Source organism: Aquila chrysaetos, chromosome 16 (genome assembly GCF_900496995.4).
Source record: "Aquila chrysaetos chrysaetos chromosome 16, bAquChr1.4, whole genome shotgun sequence".
Lineage (NCBI taxonomy): Eukaryota > Metazoa > Chordata > Aves > Accipitriformes > Accipitridae > Aquila > Aquila chrysaetos.
In genome coordinates this window covers 5,068,633-5,087,048 of record NC_044019.1, presented here as the reverse complement: position 1 = coordinate 5,087,048, position 18,416 = coordinate 5,068,633, and the positions used below count along the sequence as shown (strand labels likewise).

Below are 18,416 nucleotides of genomic sequence, written 5' to 3'. Positions count from 1 at the left end.
AAACTTCCAAAAATACCCAAGAGCCTTGAGTCTACATAGACTTTATCTGCTCTTGTGATGGAGGAGAGAGGGAGAAACAGAAACCATGTCATATCACGGAAAATGCCTGCAGCAGGCAATCTCAGGTTCCTCAAACACCCCTCGGTTCCTAAGGAAGAAGTTCCACCAGCAAAAACTGCTCTTGCTTTAGGAGTTTGTAGCCTTTAACATTCAAGTATCAATGGCTTCTTGGGCTTGGCAAGGTTTTGCCCACCTGCTTGAAGAGGATCAGATTTACTGCACATTTCACCTGGGGCGGGTGATGGTCACAGCAGAGGCCCCAGCAAGGAGCTGGGAGGAATCCGCAGTACCAGACACCACAAGAGGGTGCTGCAAGCGGTGAGTGTTTCACCGAGATAAGGCTGCATAACTGGAGAGAGGTGGGCACATTTTTGGGATGTTTAGCATTTTCAGACTTTCCCCTTGTAGATTAAGGGCCAGATCGTGCAAGACACCGAGTGCCCTCAGCTCCCACCAACTTCAGCCCAGGGGGATTCCAGTATCTCCTCAGCAGTGCTTGAAGCCTGACAGGACCAGGCTCGAGTCACCTTTGGGTAGTAATAGATTTTGAAAGGAACCAAGTAGCTGGCAGAAGAAAGAGACAAAAAAGGGCTGGGTGCCACTCAGAGCATCCTCCCCAGCCAGCCCGTCTCCCTTCAGTGCGATAAACCCAGTACACCAACTGGCACAACATCTTGTGACATGCCACCGCGGCCAGATCCAGTGCTCTAGCACAGGCTACAGTAAGTGAGGACAGCACCATTTGCCCTGCTTGCTTTTTCAAGCTGATGCTGATTAAATTCCCACTCTCCAAAAGTGTTTTGGAAACCTTATTTTCAGCTACTGCATCAGAACTGCTCAGAGAATGAATATACGGGAACATCTCCACAAGACAGCAAAGGGGCGATCTGCACATTAACAGTCCTCCCCTGCCTTAGGTTATAATAGCAGCACAAAAGCACACACATGCCCGAGTCAGAGCATGCATCAAAGACCTGTGGAGAGCTCATGAAGCCAATTCCACTGCTGCTGTTTATCCGCAGCAACAAAACAAGGCTCACACAGCAATGACTGCACGCATGCCGCAGTTACAGCTCCACCATGCTGGATGCATGGCCAGGCAGAGAGCTGCAAAGCCTCTCTCTGCATCTGCATTCTCATCCAGGAGACAAAAGAGGGTCTGGCTGCTCTCCTCTCCTCCACACCCCTGCAGCCGCAGGTGCACTGAGCCCAGCCCTGTATTGTTGGAGAGAGGCAGGCTGGGTCTGAACACAGGTTTGATAGACTGCTGTCTTCAGCCACATTTTTTGTTCCACAAGGACCTCCTGCAATTAGCGCTGGGGCATTTCAAATACCATCTGTGATGCGTGCCAGCAGCTTAAAGAAAACAAGAAAGTATTTCATCAAGTGCTCAGGCATGGTCAGACTAATCAAGCTGGTCTGGCATACAGGAGTGTTTAATACTGTATCGAGGTCACTTGCAAAACCTGCTAGAGCAAGGAGAAGCTCCAAACAGAACAGAGATGTAGTTTGTACTGAAAGCAGTGGCCCAGGCTCCTTCAAATGGTAACTAGCACACGATCTAAGCTTCTACCACTGCCTCCCAAACCACACCTGGGTAACGCCTCCAGTTTCTGTGATAAGCACAGATCTGTCTGATCGATCTTCCCAGGAACCTCCTTCCTGACCTGTACTAGCCTCTGCTAATCCAATCCAAAGATTAGCAGGTGGTCTGTGAAATATGAACAGGCCATCGACTGATGGAAGGTTGTCTCATTTACTCCAGCAATGTTGCATCTTTAAGACCTCTAAAAATCCTAAAGAGAGCAGGGACTCATTCAGCTTTAAGAAACTCTCGCCAGATCTTCTGCTTAGAAAAGTTACAGAGAGAAAACCATTTAATTCTTTAAGTGGGAAGATTCAGCTCAAATTACGGTTGAGCTGATTTATCCATGGGACAACACTTAAGGACAAGACTAACATGGCAATACCCTAGCCACAGACCTTCGAGAAGGTGCCTGAATATAACCAGGGAAGTCTTAATTATCCCTGCCAGCTCCTGGCCTCTCTGCACTAAGTGGAAACCACACAGTCCAGCAGTGACAGCCATTGTTTCATTGTTTGGTGTAATGCGGATTTTTTTGGTGGTTTGGGTTTGGTTGTTTGGGTTTGGTTTTTTTTGCAAAGACCAGCTGAAAGCATCAATTCTCACTGACCATAGTCTCACAAAGCAAAAATCTCATACGCCATCCACCAATCCCAGCTGTCCCTGTCCATAGCTGAATCCCAGCCCTCAGTGAAGCATCAACATGCAAAGATACTGTCTTACAGTTGACAGAGAAATGCCTTTCCCTCTCCCTTACAGCACCCTGACTCCTGCCAAAAGAGGCAGGGATTCCCTCCTGCAGGTAGCTGTTGGAAACACGCACGTCTGACAAATTGGATGGCTCATGGCAGAAGACTCCATTAATTACCTTGTTCCCAGCACGTGTGTGCCCTGGCTAAACACTGGCAGATCTCCTGAGTCCAAACTGGACTGTATTCAGGAAAGATGGTCATCATCATCATTCACGATACAACATTTGCTACATCATACATCCCTTAAGAAGGGAGGAGACTCTCAGAGCAAGGGCTCCAGAACATCCCAGGGTACAAAAATCAGCTTATGGAGGCACTTACCTATTACTGAGTTGCTATTTCTGTTGACAGGTTTGGGAGGAGGGACGGGAGGCTGTTTGGCAGGAGCTGTGCTGGTTGTACTCGTGGGAGCAGTAGTGTTGGCACTGGCAAGAGCAGGGGGCAGAGTCCTGGGGGCTGGGGAAGGGGCAGCTGTGGAATTGACTGTCTTTGCTGCAACAGGGACTGTGGTGGAGGGTGCAGTTTTTGCAGTGCTGCTGGCAGGCGTTGGATCCTTCGCCTGCACTTCATTTGTCTCCTGGGAAGTGGAGGGAGGTCTTTTGGGAGGAAGCAGAGGCTGTCTGGGAACATATGGCTCCTGAGGTGGTTCCAGTTCGGGCCCAGAGTGGCTGCTGGAGGAGCCTGCAAAGTGAGACAGCTGGGTTTAAGAGACTGGAGGACCCGGACTGGGGTGGGAGGAATCAGATGAGAATTCAAAACTGGTCCTGGGAGAATCTGAAGCAACCGATTTTGCACACATCTGGTTTCTTACCCTGCCTTTTCTTTGGTTCCTCAGCTGGAGCAGGCTTCCTAAGGCTAGGTGGCTTTGTGGCCTCTTCCTCCTGGCTGGCCAGGTTACAAACCCCAGGACCGCCGATTGGGACTGTATGGCCATTTTTCAGTGCAGGTGGGTTCAGCTTGTCTGGTTCTTCACCATCTGCAAGGGGATGGGAAGGGAAAGAAGCAAATGGAAAACACTCAGAAAGCAGCAGACAGATGAGATATGGGCTGAGCTGACTGAACCACCATCGATCCACACCAACTTCTCTCTGGCTTCTGAAACAGCTGGTCTTCAGTCTACCTTCTGCAGAGGAGTGCACAGCAACACCAACTAGCTGAAGCTGAGAGCCCTTGATTTCATTATCGACAAGCAAAACAGTACAGCACTGTATCCCATCAAGTGTTTTTCTTCAGCAGCCTCTTAATCTACCACCTTGTTTAGAAAGAATGCTACTGCATTTAGGACTAGTATGCCCAATGCTGTGCCACAGCCCAAGAAAGCTGCAATTGCAGTTAAAAGCCTCCAGGAGCTTCTGTATCTACCCACCATTACACAGCATTCACAAATTCTCTGCTGCAATAAAAATTCCAACACTAGCCAAGTAATCTACTGGACATGCAATAATAGATTTTGATAAAGTCTTAAAATTAGTTGAAGCACCTCTATTTTCCTTCTGCTTCTACCCTGAATTTTGCACAAAAACCACTGCTCTACCCAAAACATCCCATAACAAGGCATATTTCCTCACTTTTTTACCTTTGTTTTAATCAGATGTAATAATACATCTCCAGAATCTGTTTTAGTTCATCTTGACTATTTCTGCTTTTACAGATTCTAGCATGGAGTTTCCCAAATGTTAGAAGCAAGACCTCTTTTGGAAAAAAAACCATCCTTTTTTCAGCCCATGCTTTTGGGAGCAGCTAAAGCCCTAGTCACAATGAGGAAACACTCAACCGTTCTCTGCCTCTGTAATTGCCCTGACAGGACAAACTCTTCATAATATTATTCCCAAATGAGATTTAGCATCCACTCTAATGAGACATTGCCTATTTTAACTGCTTTCCAACTCAAGAAAACTTGAATTGATACATCACCAATTTGATTAAAAATCCTTAGCATTGTCAGCCTACCATCTCTCAAGCAATTGCAGTGTATGGCATCATGGGCCACCCAGCCATCAGACCTCAGCATGCTCTGCTGCTCTGATTTTTTTGTTATTTATTCCACAGCCCTCTTCACCTCTCCTCTCCCCCTCAAGGTATTACCTCCCCTCCCCTAACCTGGCATTATTCAGAAGCCAAAAGCAAAGATGCCAAGAAGCCAAAAGTTCCCCAGTCCTCCTTTTCTGCAAAAAACAGCCTTGGTTCCTGAGAGGGGATGGAAGACTGTGCTGCCTCACTTGCTTAGCTGCCCTTCCCTGAAACGCAGGAAGTACAGACAGCACCAAGAGGGAGTTTCCTCCCCAGCCAGGGCTGAAACTCAAGAGGTGAGCCAGAGCTTTTTATAGCAGCAATTGCCTCTGGCTAGCTGAAGTTTTCAGCAAGGGAGATAGGAACAGTATGATCTAGCTTTCCTCACCACTCAAACCTTGCATGCCCTTCTCTGGCAGGGAGCTGCAACACATGCAGAATGCTCCTGATGGCCTTTTCACACCACCTTACTCTCAACTTCAGTTCCAGTGACCTCCTTCAAGGTCAAGACAGTCCAACACTATCTTCTTTCCCTCCTGTGAGCCCAGCACAACCTGCTGACGGCCAGCCCAGATAGCAGCAGGGCCTCCTCTCCCAGCTGCATGGGGTTTGAAAGCCTCCACCATACCTCTTCCCTACCTCCTCACTTGCTCGTCTCAAAGGGTTTCCAGCACTTTTCCCCCTAAGAACTTGCCTATGAAAATTAACTGACCTTGTAAGAGCAGGTTTTAAAATTGCAAGCAAATACAATAACCTACCACCCCCATCTTATGACTGCCCAAGTGTCTTAAACTCATAGAAAGGATTAAGATAATGCACCTTCTAATCTAACCCTCCTGACAATACTGACTGCTCCCTCATACCTTGGGTTTGCACTTTGTCCAGATTATAGCCATCTTCTGTTTCTTAAGCCAGATCAGATGACTCAAAGCAGAAAATGATTCCAGCTCTTAGCCATGCTTCTGTTACATCCTTACAGTTCGGAAGATCTCTTCCTCTGTCATCTCTAGTTGGAAGTTTGTTACCCAAAGCCTTTGATCTCTCTTCCACAGTTTCATCCTGTGACCTCATACACTTTTGTACCCCAGTGAACTCTTCCACCAGCCCAGCATTTACAGCCTTGGGTAGTTGTAGATGGCTTTCATTACAGTGTAGCTGCAAACAACTGTGTTAGGACTTTACCCCTCAGTTTTGCTTTCAATGGTTTGGTCTGAAAACCACTTTTTCACCCTCACTTTTCCACTCTGTGTCTTTCTTAGAAGAACCCTGAAATTTGCATTAGATTAAGGCTGCCTCTGCAGTATGCCTTCTGAGGTGCAATTAGACATTGCTCTAAGCCAAAGACCACGCTGCCACCCAGAAAGGTGGGCTGCTATCCCACCACAAGTTCCTGCCCCCTCCCTTGTACCCACATCACCCAACATGCAGCCAGGTGACTAGATGATGATCTGGCTGAGGAGTTATTTTGGCAGCGTAGCCCCAACTCAGAGACATCAGGGACGACAGAAAAGGGGTAAGACTTCTTTGACAGCAGCACAAGCTTCAATAAGCTTAGCCGTGACTACTGTGACACCATACCATGAAGCATCTCATCTATAACTCTTTAAGGAAATGCCCCTACCCAGGCAGCTCAAGTCATCAATTGGTTTCTTTTTCCAAGCCTAAGGCCTTCGAACCTGAGCTCCGAGGTCAGCGCCTCTCCCGCAGTGGTTAGAGTGCAGTCTGGAGTGTGATCAGAACAAGCCGGAGATGGCAAGTGCAAGTGTGACAGAGGAGCTTAGCAGGACAAGACAAGGTGGCTGGAGCAGGACACGTACAAGAGGGACAGGATAGGAAGTGACACACAGAACACCCCTCCGCACTGGCAGCAGACAGGAAGATGTCCAAGACAGGCATTGCGCTTTCTTAGCAACACCTTCCTCACCGAACAGGCTGCCTTCCTTGCCAGGTGCAAAAGTCAGACGAGAGAGCAGATTGAAAAGGGCAAGACAAACAGACAGGAACCACATTAGCAAAGAGCCCTGAAATTTGTCTCCCGAAAAAGAATGGCTGCAAGGGCAAGGTTTTGCCAGAAGAAGATCAGCTACACAGAACACAGACAGGAGGAGGAGAAGTTCATTTGCAGACTCACCCTGCTCAGGGTCTTCCAACAGAACCCCTCTTTTTACCAGCTCCTCTCTTGGCTTTCGCATAGAAATCTTTCGTTCTAAAACTGATATTAAATTGAAAAAGAGCACTCAGAAAACAGGGTAAGCTGGAAGTTCAAGAAGATACTTTTTTAAAGGGATCCTCTGGAGGAAATAAAAGGGCTTCAAATTTCACTGTTTTTTGCATGGATTAAGAGGAGGGAGGAGGGACTGCACGTTCAGGCCTGCACTTCACACTAGATTGGTGATTGTGGAGCAAACCCTCTCTCCCCACAGCTGCTTGGGGAGGTTCCTTGCAAGAAAGGAATTTATTTGTCTGAAACTACTGCTCCATGGCAAGGTGTTTCTGGAGAGATTGCAGGTGCCAGCCCATCACCAAAGTCACATTTTGGTTCTTACGTGTGTCAGCACTCTGGCTTGTGACAGCAAGCCCTTCTCACTAGCCAGATGGCTAATGGCAGTTTTCCCAATTGGAGGAAGGGACTCCCACCCAGCCCCAATTACTCTACCTTCTGAAGTCTCCTTAAATTTGTCACTGCTTTTCTTTTTCCTCCACTTCCAGGGTTTGAAGATCTTGCCAAAGCTTGAAAACTTGCTTTTCCTCTTTGTAGGTGGCGTGGTGTCACCCGATTCCAAAACGTCTACCCCCATGCCGGCATCAGCTGGGGGGTGATCCACCTCTTCGGCTGCACAGAAAAGAATAAAGAAGTTACCTTCGTGCTGCAGATAGCAGCTGCCACCTCCCACCAGCCTGCCCCCTGCACACTGGGAAACGGTGGCGCACGTTCATGCAAAGAAGGTAGCAAGACTCCATGCCTTCACGTAACCCGTCAGCATTTCACATTAGCTTAGGAAGACAAGAGTGGGGTTTCCAATGTTAACAGTGCAAAGGGTAACTGATAAGAGGCTTTCTAATGAAACAAGGATTAGTTTAAATTTGCAGTGTCACAGCTTTGCCCAAGGAACACAAATCACTTTGCTGCAGTTTCTCATCTTCAGCTGGAAGCAACTGGTGCTAGACACAAGTAATTACATGAACACAAATACCTTCCAGACTGCAGAGCCGACTTTCATGACTGTGTACACACACTGAAATTACCAGACCCATTACAACAGCTGTATGTGCTAGAACTTAGCCTCTCCGATTCTTCCTTCTATAAATAAGGCCAGCAAAGCCAGCCAAGAGCAACAACTACACAGGAAAGCAACACAATACAGGCCTGCGCTCCACCTACTGTACTTGAAGTCTCTGGAGAGCAACACAAGAAGGACACGGAGCTGGGAAGGGACACGCAAAAAAAAAAAAAAAAAAAACCAACTTGCTGCAACAAAAAAAGCTCATAAAGAAACAATTTGCAAAGCAGAACCAGAGCACGCAACGCTAAGCTGGTGACTATCAATTCTGGCTTGCCTGGTGTTGCTGTTTTCTGGGTATTTGATGAAACATAAGGGAACACTTACAATCAGCAGAATCTAGCAATGCCTGCAAAAAAATAAAAATCAGAGCGCACACAACCTAAGTGAAGCCAGCTGGTGGCCTACTTCATGGTCTTAATTTACAGACCAAGAATCCCTTGGCTTCAGCACTGCAAAAGACAGGAGCACCCAAGCTGCGTTGCAGAACTCCGTGAAAACACGCAATATCGAGAACAGAGCCTCGAGACTTCCTACAGTCCTACGACGCAGCCCTGCCAAACACTGCATACCGCAGGCTGAGGTGCCGTGTTACAAATTGCACTTGCGCGTCTTATTTTTGAGCCTCTAAGTCAAATGTTCTGGAGTTTGCAAGCCTTCTGGGATCACAAAAGGCCTTTTAGTCAACTTCAGACAAGCCTGCATGACGTGCCTGCAGAAAAGACAATACCCCGTAGGCCACGCAGAAAGTTCAGCCAAGAATCCCATCTCCTGAGGCTAAGAGATTGGGAAAGGAATTTTAGGGGAAAGCCATTTTGCACATAGGACAAAGGACTAATAATGTATCTGCTATATGCTACAAATATCCACCAAGGATACAGACCCAGATGTGAAAAAGCAGGCTCCTGTCAACATGGGGAAGAGCAGATTCAGGACAGGGAAAAAAAAAACCAAACGGGTAAAAAATGAGTTGTTTGTTGGAGCTCTACCTGCAACCCTGTAGTGCTGCCTAGCATAATATTTTAGACCCCAGGAAGTGTCAAGCTTGGGGAGCCGCAGCCACAGGCTCCCGGGCAGCCTCAGACCAGCTGGGCTGGGGACAGGCTGTCACGGTGCGAGACTGCAAGACAGATGGACCTCAGTTTTTCAGTCTGAGCACAAATGAAATGGAAGATCACTGAATAATAGGGAAGAAAAGAGCAACAGAGACCATGTTAGCAGCACAAGGGAAACCAGAGAGTATTTCAGTAGGAGGATCTAGATCACCCGCGAGAAGTGCAGTCTAACCAAGTGACGGAGGAAGAGGAAAGCCAGCCCAGGACTCCGGTTTACTGAGAGGCTGGAGTGGCAAGGAAGTGCCACTGTGCTAACCAGCAGGAAAAAAGGCTTTTCAAAGCTATATTGTGGTGATTTCAGACTTTACTTAAATTGCATGACCCTTCCAGTTGTGTACAGGTTTCTCTCCTCTCACTCATGGGACTCCAGATTTCACACAGTGGTGGCTGATGGGGTTTTTATGTTTGGTGGTTGGTTGTTTTGGTTTGTTGGGGTTTTTTTTGTTTGTTTGTTTGTTTTTTTAATATCAGCCCCCTAACAGAAAGCTCACTCAGAACCAGTGAAAAGCTGATGCCAGCCAACATTTATTTGAAAAAGCAAGATCAGTTCAGCATCTGAGCCGCTTCTTAAAAAAAAAATCTGGCTTCATAACAGGAGAGAAATTGGGTGGAAAGTAACATACAAGATGTCAGCGCCGATCTGTGATTTTCTGCCACTCTATTCTGTGATTTTCTGCTGGGAGGAAGGGAGGCAGTGGGGACAAAAAAAATGGCACTTCAAGCTCCCAGAAACCCAAGAGGAATTGTCTGGATGTTTAGAGGCACTTTCTTCAGAGACTAGAACATTAGCCCTGGAGTTGTACATGTAATTTTAAAAAGCAGTATTCACTATGTTCAATAGAGCGTTCCCGAAGTTTACCAGGCAGGCAAGACCGCTTGTCAGGCACAATCTGTGGACCGAATTTGGATCCCAAGTCCCACACACAAAGGCATTTCCCTCGCCTTTCCAAGGAGCAGTGACAGCGCTGAAGGCAGTCGTACTGAGCTCACTTCATGTATATCCCTTCCCTGAATTGCTCTTAGGAATGTAACTTATGTGCTGTTTGCCACCCAAGGTGTCAGAGTGCTGTACTAAGCAAAATAAGTTATGAAAAGAAAACTCAACCATCAGGTCCACAGATTAATGAACAGAGACCTCGGCAAGCTGTGATGTCTCCATTTCCAATTAGAGGGAGAACGACAAGCATTCCCCCGCAACAGTCACCTCCGAACAGCTACGGAGGAACAGTGGACATGAAAGGATGAGCCGAAACTGCAGGAGACACACGATATCCCCAAAGCAGGAGCAGCAAAAAGCAGGGAGGGTGGGGGAGAGCCCACATGCGAGTTTTACTCCAGGCGGAAGAACCTCTTTCAGCAGCTTCTCCAGTCCAGGTCTGGCTGTCGAATCAAATACCATCTCAGGGTGGAGTTTCACACCAGGTGCCTGACTGCCATTAATTACAATCATGCAGGTTAATCCAAAAGCTAGGTTTCACAATGACATTCAGCATCAATATCGAATAACTCAGTTTTTGCTTCTCTGCCATGCAACTTCATCAGCCATGCTACCAACTGCTTGTAGGCTAGTGCCTATATCAGGTCTTGTCCAACATGAAAACACTTGGTTTTGCTGTTTTATAATCAGTTCCATGTCTAAAAACAGCCACACAAGAGGGGGAGACAGGTATACCAGGTACCCCTTCACAGCATAAAACCACAGTCCAAATAATTTTCACCATCCCTTTTGCTCTGTGTAGAATAAAACTTGATACACGTTACTAAACAATGTGAACGTCCCGAGACCACTACAGCCCACTGGGCAATACTGATGCCATGAAAGCAATTTCCCTACCCGATACAAAATGGGATTAATTTTTTCCAGTTCTGCAGCACAGGCTGCTCACAGGAGAGCTTGCAAAGCCCTTCCACAGCACTCTTCCTTTTACCATCCATAATTACCACATGGACATAGACATTTAAAACCGTCTGTTGTGATGCAATTATGAATTACATTTACTGCTAATTAGCGGGTGGATCAGCAGCTGTAGGTGTGCTTTACTGATCTGTATTTTAAATAACCTCATTGTTCAGTGATTGTTCACATTAGATAGTGTTCATACTCCCTCGGAAAAGGACCATCCCTTCCATTCACAGCCCATTTCCAGCTCAAATTTCCATGAAATGGTGCAGAGAGGACATTTCTTGCCCAAGCCGCCTTCACTGTGAAGGAAGCCTCAGCAAGGTGGATTCTCTGTGCCTCCTCTTGCTCTGCTCTACAAGGTACAGGAGGGTCCCTAAGCCGCTTTGCAATGCAAGGCAGAAACCCCTCCTTATCCGAGTCATGCACTGGGAAACTGCTAAGGAACCACAGCGCAGTGCTTGAGGAAAGAAACTGGGCAAAAAAAGATGAACCGCACTTTTAAGTGAAGGGTGAGAAGCGTCAGGAAGCTGCTGGCCTTGCCCAACCCGTCCCTTGCTCAGCACTGCGGCTGTTTACTTGCATGGCAAGTCTGTGCCCAAGAGACCAGCCTCACCTTCCTCACTGCGGTCCCAGGCTGGAAAACCCATTTAAAATTTATGTAAAAGTTTAAATGAGGTCATGCAGGTGAACCCAGGGGAGTCCTCATTAGAAGGTCAAGAGCTTTTCCAATAAGCAGGTCCCTAATGTGCCCCCATGCCAAAGCACGACCTCGTTTAACCTTTCGGCAAGAATGACATGAAGTACCCACTTCGGAAGAGTGACCCTGAAGTAGGGAGAGCCCCACAGAGCCCACCGTGACACCAGCACACCATGCCTAACGCACTGCCCCGCAACACAGCCCCATTTGAGAAAAACTCCAGTTGCATCTACTGCAACTTCAGCACATTGCCCCAGGCAAGCGTGGGTGCTTCTCCTGGAGTAGATGGCCTGGAGCACTCAACCTGCCATGCCTCCAACAGACCCCCAGGACCCAGCAGGGTCTGGGGAGGGAGCTATGCCGTGGCTGCTATCTCCCAGCTTCCCTACCAGAGCCTGCTGCCATTTCAGATCTTCTCTCTGAAACACTTAACATGTCCTGATCCTGTTCCATCAAAACAAGCAGGTGAATTTGAGCTGTTTAAACAGCAGATTTGTGTTAACCCAAAATGTTTAGACTGAAATAGTCTAGGGAAACGTCACAAAATTGGCACAGCCTGGAGACACAAGGCGGCAGAAAGCTCCAGCAGTGCCAAGCAGCTAGGGATGCAATTCTCCATCAGTACGCCTGGCCAGCTGGTCTTTCAAACCCTCCTCCTGCAGACTGCTACACACATTTACACTCAAGTCTTGCCATTAAGATGCAGGCAGAAAAAAGCTCTTCTCCCACTGCACCTTGTGTTAGGTGCAAACTGTTGTGCAAGAACACGGGTGGTGTTGAGCTACCGCCATAATGTTTTTTTCCAGAGAAGAGAAACCCTTTCAGTGCAAGAAGCTGGAGACTTGCAGTTGGTCTCCAAGCTCGTCACGCAGTCAGCAAGTGGCTGCGGTGCTGCATGTGTCATCTGCTCCCAAAGCTTTTGTCAGGCTTGGGGCTGCTATTCCTATTAAAGACAGTAACACTTTCACTTCTACCACTACTCTCAATCGGTCAAACCAGCAGAGCCAGGATCCGTGGGGTCAATTAAAAACGCCATACATGAATCCCACATGTGTTCACACCATTGCCATGCACACACAACAGCAAGCAGCTATCTAGCTGACCTTTAGGAAATACCACAATATAAATGTAATGGTTTAATGGTCACACCATGGTCCAAGCAAGGAAAAGCCATCACATGAGCAGATATAGTTAACCCCCTTCAGGGATCAAGCCCCAGAATACCCTTTTGTACAGCAATGCACTACCAGCCTAGAAAAAGGCACAGCAGAGACTTCAGGTACCAACATGAACAAACAAAAAGTTTTTCTTTCATTAAGGATCATCTCTCATAGGGAAGATACCTGCAACAGTACATGAGATAGCAGGACCTCTGATGCATAGTATTAAAAAAAAAATTGAACCAAGCTGAATCTAGTGTAGGTGATTGCAGAATTAGTTCTGGTGAATTTTTAAACTATTTTAACTTGGGCCACACACCATCAAAAACCAGCATGGCCATGGAGAAGTTTTATTTTGTTTTTAACTGGCACACCATTACATAAGCTAAAAATCACTTCAAGATCCAAGTTAGAGACCCTAACAAAGCAAGACTGAAGGCTGTGAAGAAATCAAAGAATTGCATCCCAGATGCTGACAGTTCATATTATATTGCTATAAGCCTGGGAGGGAAACTATTGATTGCCAGTGTTCATGAAGAAAATGGCACAATCCTTTAAGGATGAAGGGTCAGTGAGCCCCAGGACAGGACTGCAGACTGAAGCTGTTAGGAAAAGACCGAGAACATGCTGCTTTTCTCCCTGAAATATCTCTGCAGACATCCAAGAGTTGGTAGACCAGACTTTAACTCCAAAAGAAGATGCGTCTCACCACTGCCTGCACTACAACTGGCTCTTTGCCCCAGTCCTTTGCAGAGATGTAAGATCTGGTAAATTCTATCTTCATTAAGAGACATCCTCACAAAGGAAACGAGAAAGCATCAGTATTTTACTTTGTAACCAGACTTGCACAGTGTGTAAACCATGAGCTTGAGCCCGATTCTTTCCATCTGCAAACCATAGTTCACCCAGAACCTGATCCACTTCTTATCGTAGTAGTTACTACAGGATTTCCACAAATCCCAGGAGTTTCTCTTCATAAGGAGCTCACTGGGCATTTCTGTCTCACAATCATAGCCTCAAGGCTCACATCCAGACAGAACTGCAGCAGTGAGACTGTGCTACAGCAAAAGACAGTGTAAACACTTAGCTGAGAGCTAAAAAGCACTCAGACAAATTAGGCACTTCAATGCCACAGCAGCAACTCTGAACACTTCTGCTTAATCACCTTTATTTTCCTAAGTTAGGCACACACCTGAAGTTCTGCTATCACACAAGCCCAGAAGGTGCATCAGGAACTTTTGCTGAGGATGTGGCTGCTCATTATACACCTAACCTCACTGTACCTTCAGAAGCGTGTTTTGCAGTACAGCCTGGACCTAAGGCTACAGTGGGACCGACTGCCTCGCAACATCGAGCCTGCACTGGCTAACACTGTGGGACTGCAACAAACCCTCCCGTTGCCAAAACAGTGTTGATGCACAGACTGGAGAATAATTCAGCTCCCTCGTCTTCGCCAGGCAGAGCAGTTAAGAATCCAAAAAGCTTTCAAGCAAACAGCTACAACTCAAAAAGCAAACAAAGGCTCTTTTGAGGGAAATGCTGTTAAGGTTAAAGTATCAAAAAAGCGCTTTAGGTAAATGTTTCTAAGCCTCCTATAACAGCTTTAAAAACCATGTGCACTTCCTGAATGGTCCAGGGAAGACATGAATCCTGACCTCAAAGCAATAAAAGGCTGTGGTCACAAAACTGCCTCAAATAGTCCCAGCCCTCAGCTTCCCTGTTTTTTGTACGTTTCTCATCACCATAACCTTCACAAGACCTTTCTTTTCAACAGCATCCTGCCGAAGTTAATGCAAGAACCATCTCTTCAAGTTCACAATTTATTCAGTAGGAACTATGCAAGCTGTGCAATGCAAAAAGACTTCAGATAGCAAATGACCAGTTGAGGAAACACCCGGTCTGCTGGACTCCACTCTCTGGCAAAAGACAATGTCATTGCACCAAGTGAGCCCCCACTCCCCTGAAAATTACCACCATCTCTGGTACTTGATAAGAGAAAGAAAAGAGCCCAAGACTGAACAGGTCAGCTTCTAACAGCACATAAATCCAAGGAGAAGATGCTGTTAACTCCATTGATAGTATGAAGACAACTGAAGTTTTACTTCTCCCTTCCACTCTTTCAATACCACTTATTTTTAGCAGCTCTTGAACAAGACTAGCTGGAGTGAACTGAGGGTGGGTAAAAGAAAATCACTGGTTTAATCTGAGCCCTAAAAATACTTGGTAGGTGTAAAGTTATTAAAGTAAAAAAGAATGAAAAAAATAATCTGTATCTCAGGGAGCTCTCCATGTGCAAATGTCAATGGTTTCTTTAAAAACCAGATAATTCCACTGTACAGATGAGAGTAAGCAACTCAGCCCAGACAGCTGACAGCAAGTCGGTATGAGATAAAAGGGAACAGCATGATGCATAAAGTCTCCTCTTCTAGTGAGTACATCGCAGTCCCAGCACTGGGAACAGCACCTAAGACAGAGACCTGGAAATAACACTGACCTACACGCAGTGTTCTGGAAGTAGTGCTACTTCCAGGACTTAAAGCAAGGTTGTGTTTGCTACAGCCTGCCAGTTACTCATACCTCACAGAGCAGAGAGAGAAAACAAGCAGGAAGGTCACTGCCAAGCCCATTCTCCCCCAAAAACTACTATAGCTGCCCCAAAAAGCTGGGTGACATTACACACAAGGAGGCAGCTCTGGGCAGCTTTGGTCTGGTCAGACTATTGGGGCTGGCTCCTATGCCACTCAGGTGAAATTTACCACTATCCAAGTGCTTTGCAAAGCTAGTGTCCCTGAACCTGGCCATGCAAGACAGAGGCTACCCTTAAAAACGGCAGCTCGGAGCCTTTCTGAAGATCAGCAGAACGTGTTGCACAGCGATTGCATGTGACATGAGTAAGAGAAAGGAAGGAAATGGAGTTATTTCTCTGGCTTCTCTTCCCAGCTACCGAGCCGGGCGCAGGTTACACAAGCCCCGCATTCCACTCCTCCCAACTCCTCCGTTTCACCTGCAATCCTGCCCTGCCGCAGCCCCAAAGTTTCCTCCATCTCCCTTGCCCTCCATTACTCACCAAAAGCAGCTGGATTTACCGGTCTCGAGAAGTGTGGCTGCCCCATTAAATTCTTTTCTAAGCAGCTCTCCGGGAGGAGGCAGGAGAGGGAGAGAGGAAAAAAAGTCTACCCTGAGAGAGCACTTTAGTCCTTTAAAATTATAAATCCACCCTTCGGACTGGGAAAGAGCCTGGCGAGCGAGGCGGCTGCCAACTCTCAGGCAACCACATGGGTGTCCGACAGTCCAGCGCAAGTCCTGTTCTCCCTGTACCCCATGGCCGGGCACTTGATTCTCATAAATAGCCGGCCGTGCCAGCTCCCTTCACGCAGGAATGCCTGTCATTCCAGAGCAGAGCAGGCTAGGGCCGAAGCTCAGGAAGGGGAGGAGACAGCCAGCCACGCTCCAGCCACTTAGCTGCATAATCCAAATCATCAACACCCCTCGCTCCTTCCTCGCATCAAGTTTAGCAAGAATGGAGAAAAGCTGGGAGTGAGGAGAGGGGGAGACCGGTGTGTTTTGCTCAAGGAAGGGCTTGGAGAAACCATGCATGCCAATACACGGAGGGGTTTCACCTCCCAAACAGGATCAAGGAGGTAATAACGTACCTGAGCCTGCAAAATACAAACCAAGGCGGTCATGAATGAGAAAGCATGGTACTCTAACTGTTGTAGGAGCTGCACTATCCTAAGAGTAAAGGGAATTTCAAAAAGAGTGCCTGAGCTGATACATATCTATCCAGACATATGATAATAAAAATACAATTTCATAGCAATTCCTCTCTCCGCTAAAGTTACCAGGAAGAAGATAGGAGCAGGGAACATGTCTTCTCGTTTAACTGAAATTTAACAAAGGAAAATTTAAATTTAACGTGGAAAGTAAGAGTTTATTTTTCATTCGTGTGTCACATCTTGATAGGTAAGGTAACAAATATGCCCTCCCAACATTTGCATCACAACAAAGATCTCCAGAGTTTAAATATGTCCACTTGGATTCTTTACTTTTTCATCAAAATTTGCATTAGAACTTCAGTGAACCTACTGATTATTTCCTGCCCCTGTACCCCACAGAGGACTGGGAAAACCTTTAAAGATCAAGAAGCTTACTCTTAACTCAAGGGAAAAGGAAAAACAATTTTCAAAAACATATAGGAATGTGCTGCGGCATCACACCAGTGACTAATCAGGAACCTGAACCCATCTGACACATCCAGGTTTGCTCTCTCCCACTGTAGGAACGGCTGTAGGAAAAAGCAGTTTTAAGCACACCAAGATTTGCTGCAGCCCTCGAGGCCCCTGTCCTTGTCAGGACAGCAGCCACAGTGCTTCAATATCGCTGAATATTACTCAGGCAGCCAGGAAGAGTTCAGGACAAGCTCACTACTGCAGCAGTCCCAATAGTAAAAATCTTCTATTCTGGGAAACAACAAAATCCAGATTGTCAATTTGGGCTGGTGCAGCTGGGAACAATCAATGCTACACATTAGTCAGACACCCAAAGCGAACGCCCGCTTCACAGCGGCAGAGATCGCCATTCATAGCCGCGTGTCGCAGTGGGAGGCAGTTTTGCAGCCAACACATCCCAGGAAAGGGAAGGGGCTAGTTTTGAAATCTAATAAAACTCCACCTCAGCCACAAACACACCTGGAAGACATTGATGCTCTTGGTTCCTCCACTAACATACTAGACATGCCATCGGACAACTTGCAAATCCATTCCTTTCTTCCAAAGCACAGCTGTAAAAACACAGGAGGAAGCAGGACACCTCTGCACCTTCTCCACCTGCACCAGCACCCTGCTTGTCCTTAACCCCTGCCTGCTGAGCAGATGACCACCATCCCCATGGACAGCAAGAGCACGGCAGCAGGAGCAGGTGGAGGAGCAAGGGATCATCAGACACGTGGAGGCGGAAGAGCAAATAGCACTCTCCTCCCTCGCGCAGAACATATGGACGTTCCTGAAAGCATTGCTCTTCTCAGCCTCCCACCACCAGACATCTCTGTGCTCGGAAGAAGAGCCCGCATTTCTGTCTGGTCAGCCACAGCAGTCAGCTTCCAAGTACTTTTGATTTTCATTGTGGGCAATTAACATACTGATTCACAGGCATGCTCTACCTCATTTAAGACGCTCTGCTTTGAAACAAAGAAAAAAGCCATTTTAAAGCCATTTAAATACGCTGCCATCTGGCAAGGACCCACAAAGTTTGGAGATAGAGGCTGGAAGACTTCTCCAAGTCTGTAAATCAGCTGTCCAGCTTGGAAGGAGGTCTGGAAAAAATATCCCTGCATCTAGGAATGCTACAGAACGCTAAACACTGCATCTAGACTTGCCTGACTTCCAAGGAGATTAAAGCCATTGCATTTTATATTGCAATTGCTGTGAATTAAGAGTGCACAAAGCTCTGCTGCAGAACAGATGACACATGGTAGGCTGTTAAAGCACAGCAGCACAATCATATGCCTGACTCCTTATTTCTACATTAGTAAAACATGAAACATTAGCTTAAATTTCATTGAAAGAGATTTAAACGAACGCATTTAAATTCACAGCGGCTGCAGTCCAAGAGCACGCACAACAGTTACTCAGGCTCTGGTGCTGCACAGTAACTCGCTAGGCTGTGAAAACACAATCATGCAATAAAGCCCTTTCACATTTCTGTATCATTGATCAGGCCTTACGAACCATCACAAAGAGAATAACAAGACTATTTGGCAAAGGCACTTGTAATAAGGTTTGTACCAGAAGCATTAATATTTGCTTCTGAAACACAGGGCTGTGGTGCTCAAGGTGCAGAGAGATACAAATCTGC

General features: G+C 46.8%; 1 protein-coding gene across 9 annotated transcripts in view; it reads right to left on the bottom strand.

The window, feature by feature from the left end:
* The window catches only part of PHACTR4 (phosphatase and actin regulator 4), a 68,919-nt gene that overhangs the window by 8,076 nt on the left and 42,427 nt on the right, over nucleotides 1-18,416 (bottom strand). For 6 of the 9 annotated variants that reach the window (XM_030038128.2, XM_030038129.2, XM_030038134.2 and 3 more), the window contains 4 exons: nucleotides 7,064-7,240; nucleotides 6,539-6,619; nucleotides 3,209-3,373; nucleotides 2,719-3,078 (listed from right to left, as the gene is read on the bottom strand). In XM_030038128.2, coding sequence (XP_029893988.1) covers nucleotides 2,719-3,078; nucleotides 3,209-3,373; nucleotides 6,539-6,619; nucleotides 7,064-7,240 — 783 coding nt within the window. Of the gene's footprint in view, nucleotides 1-2,718; nucleotides 3,079-3,208; nucleotides 3,374-6,538; nucleotides 6,620-7,063; nucleotides 7,241-15,630; nucleotides 15,950-18,416 lie in introns of those variants that run through there. The other 3 variants (XM_030038127.2, XM_030038135.2, XM_041129326.1) reach the window with 3 other exon arrangements.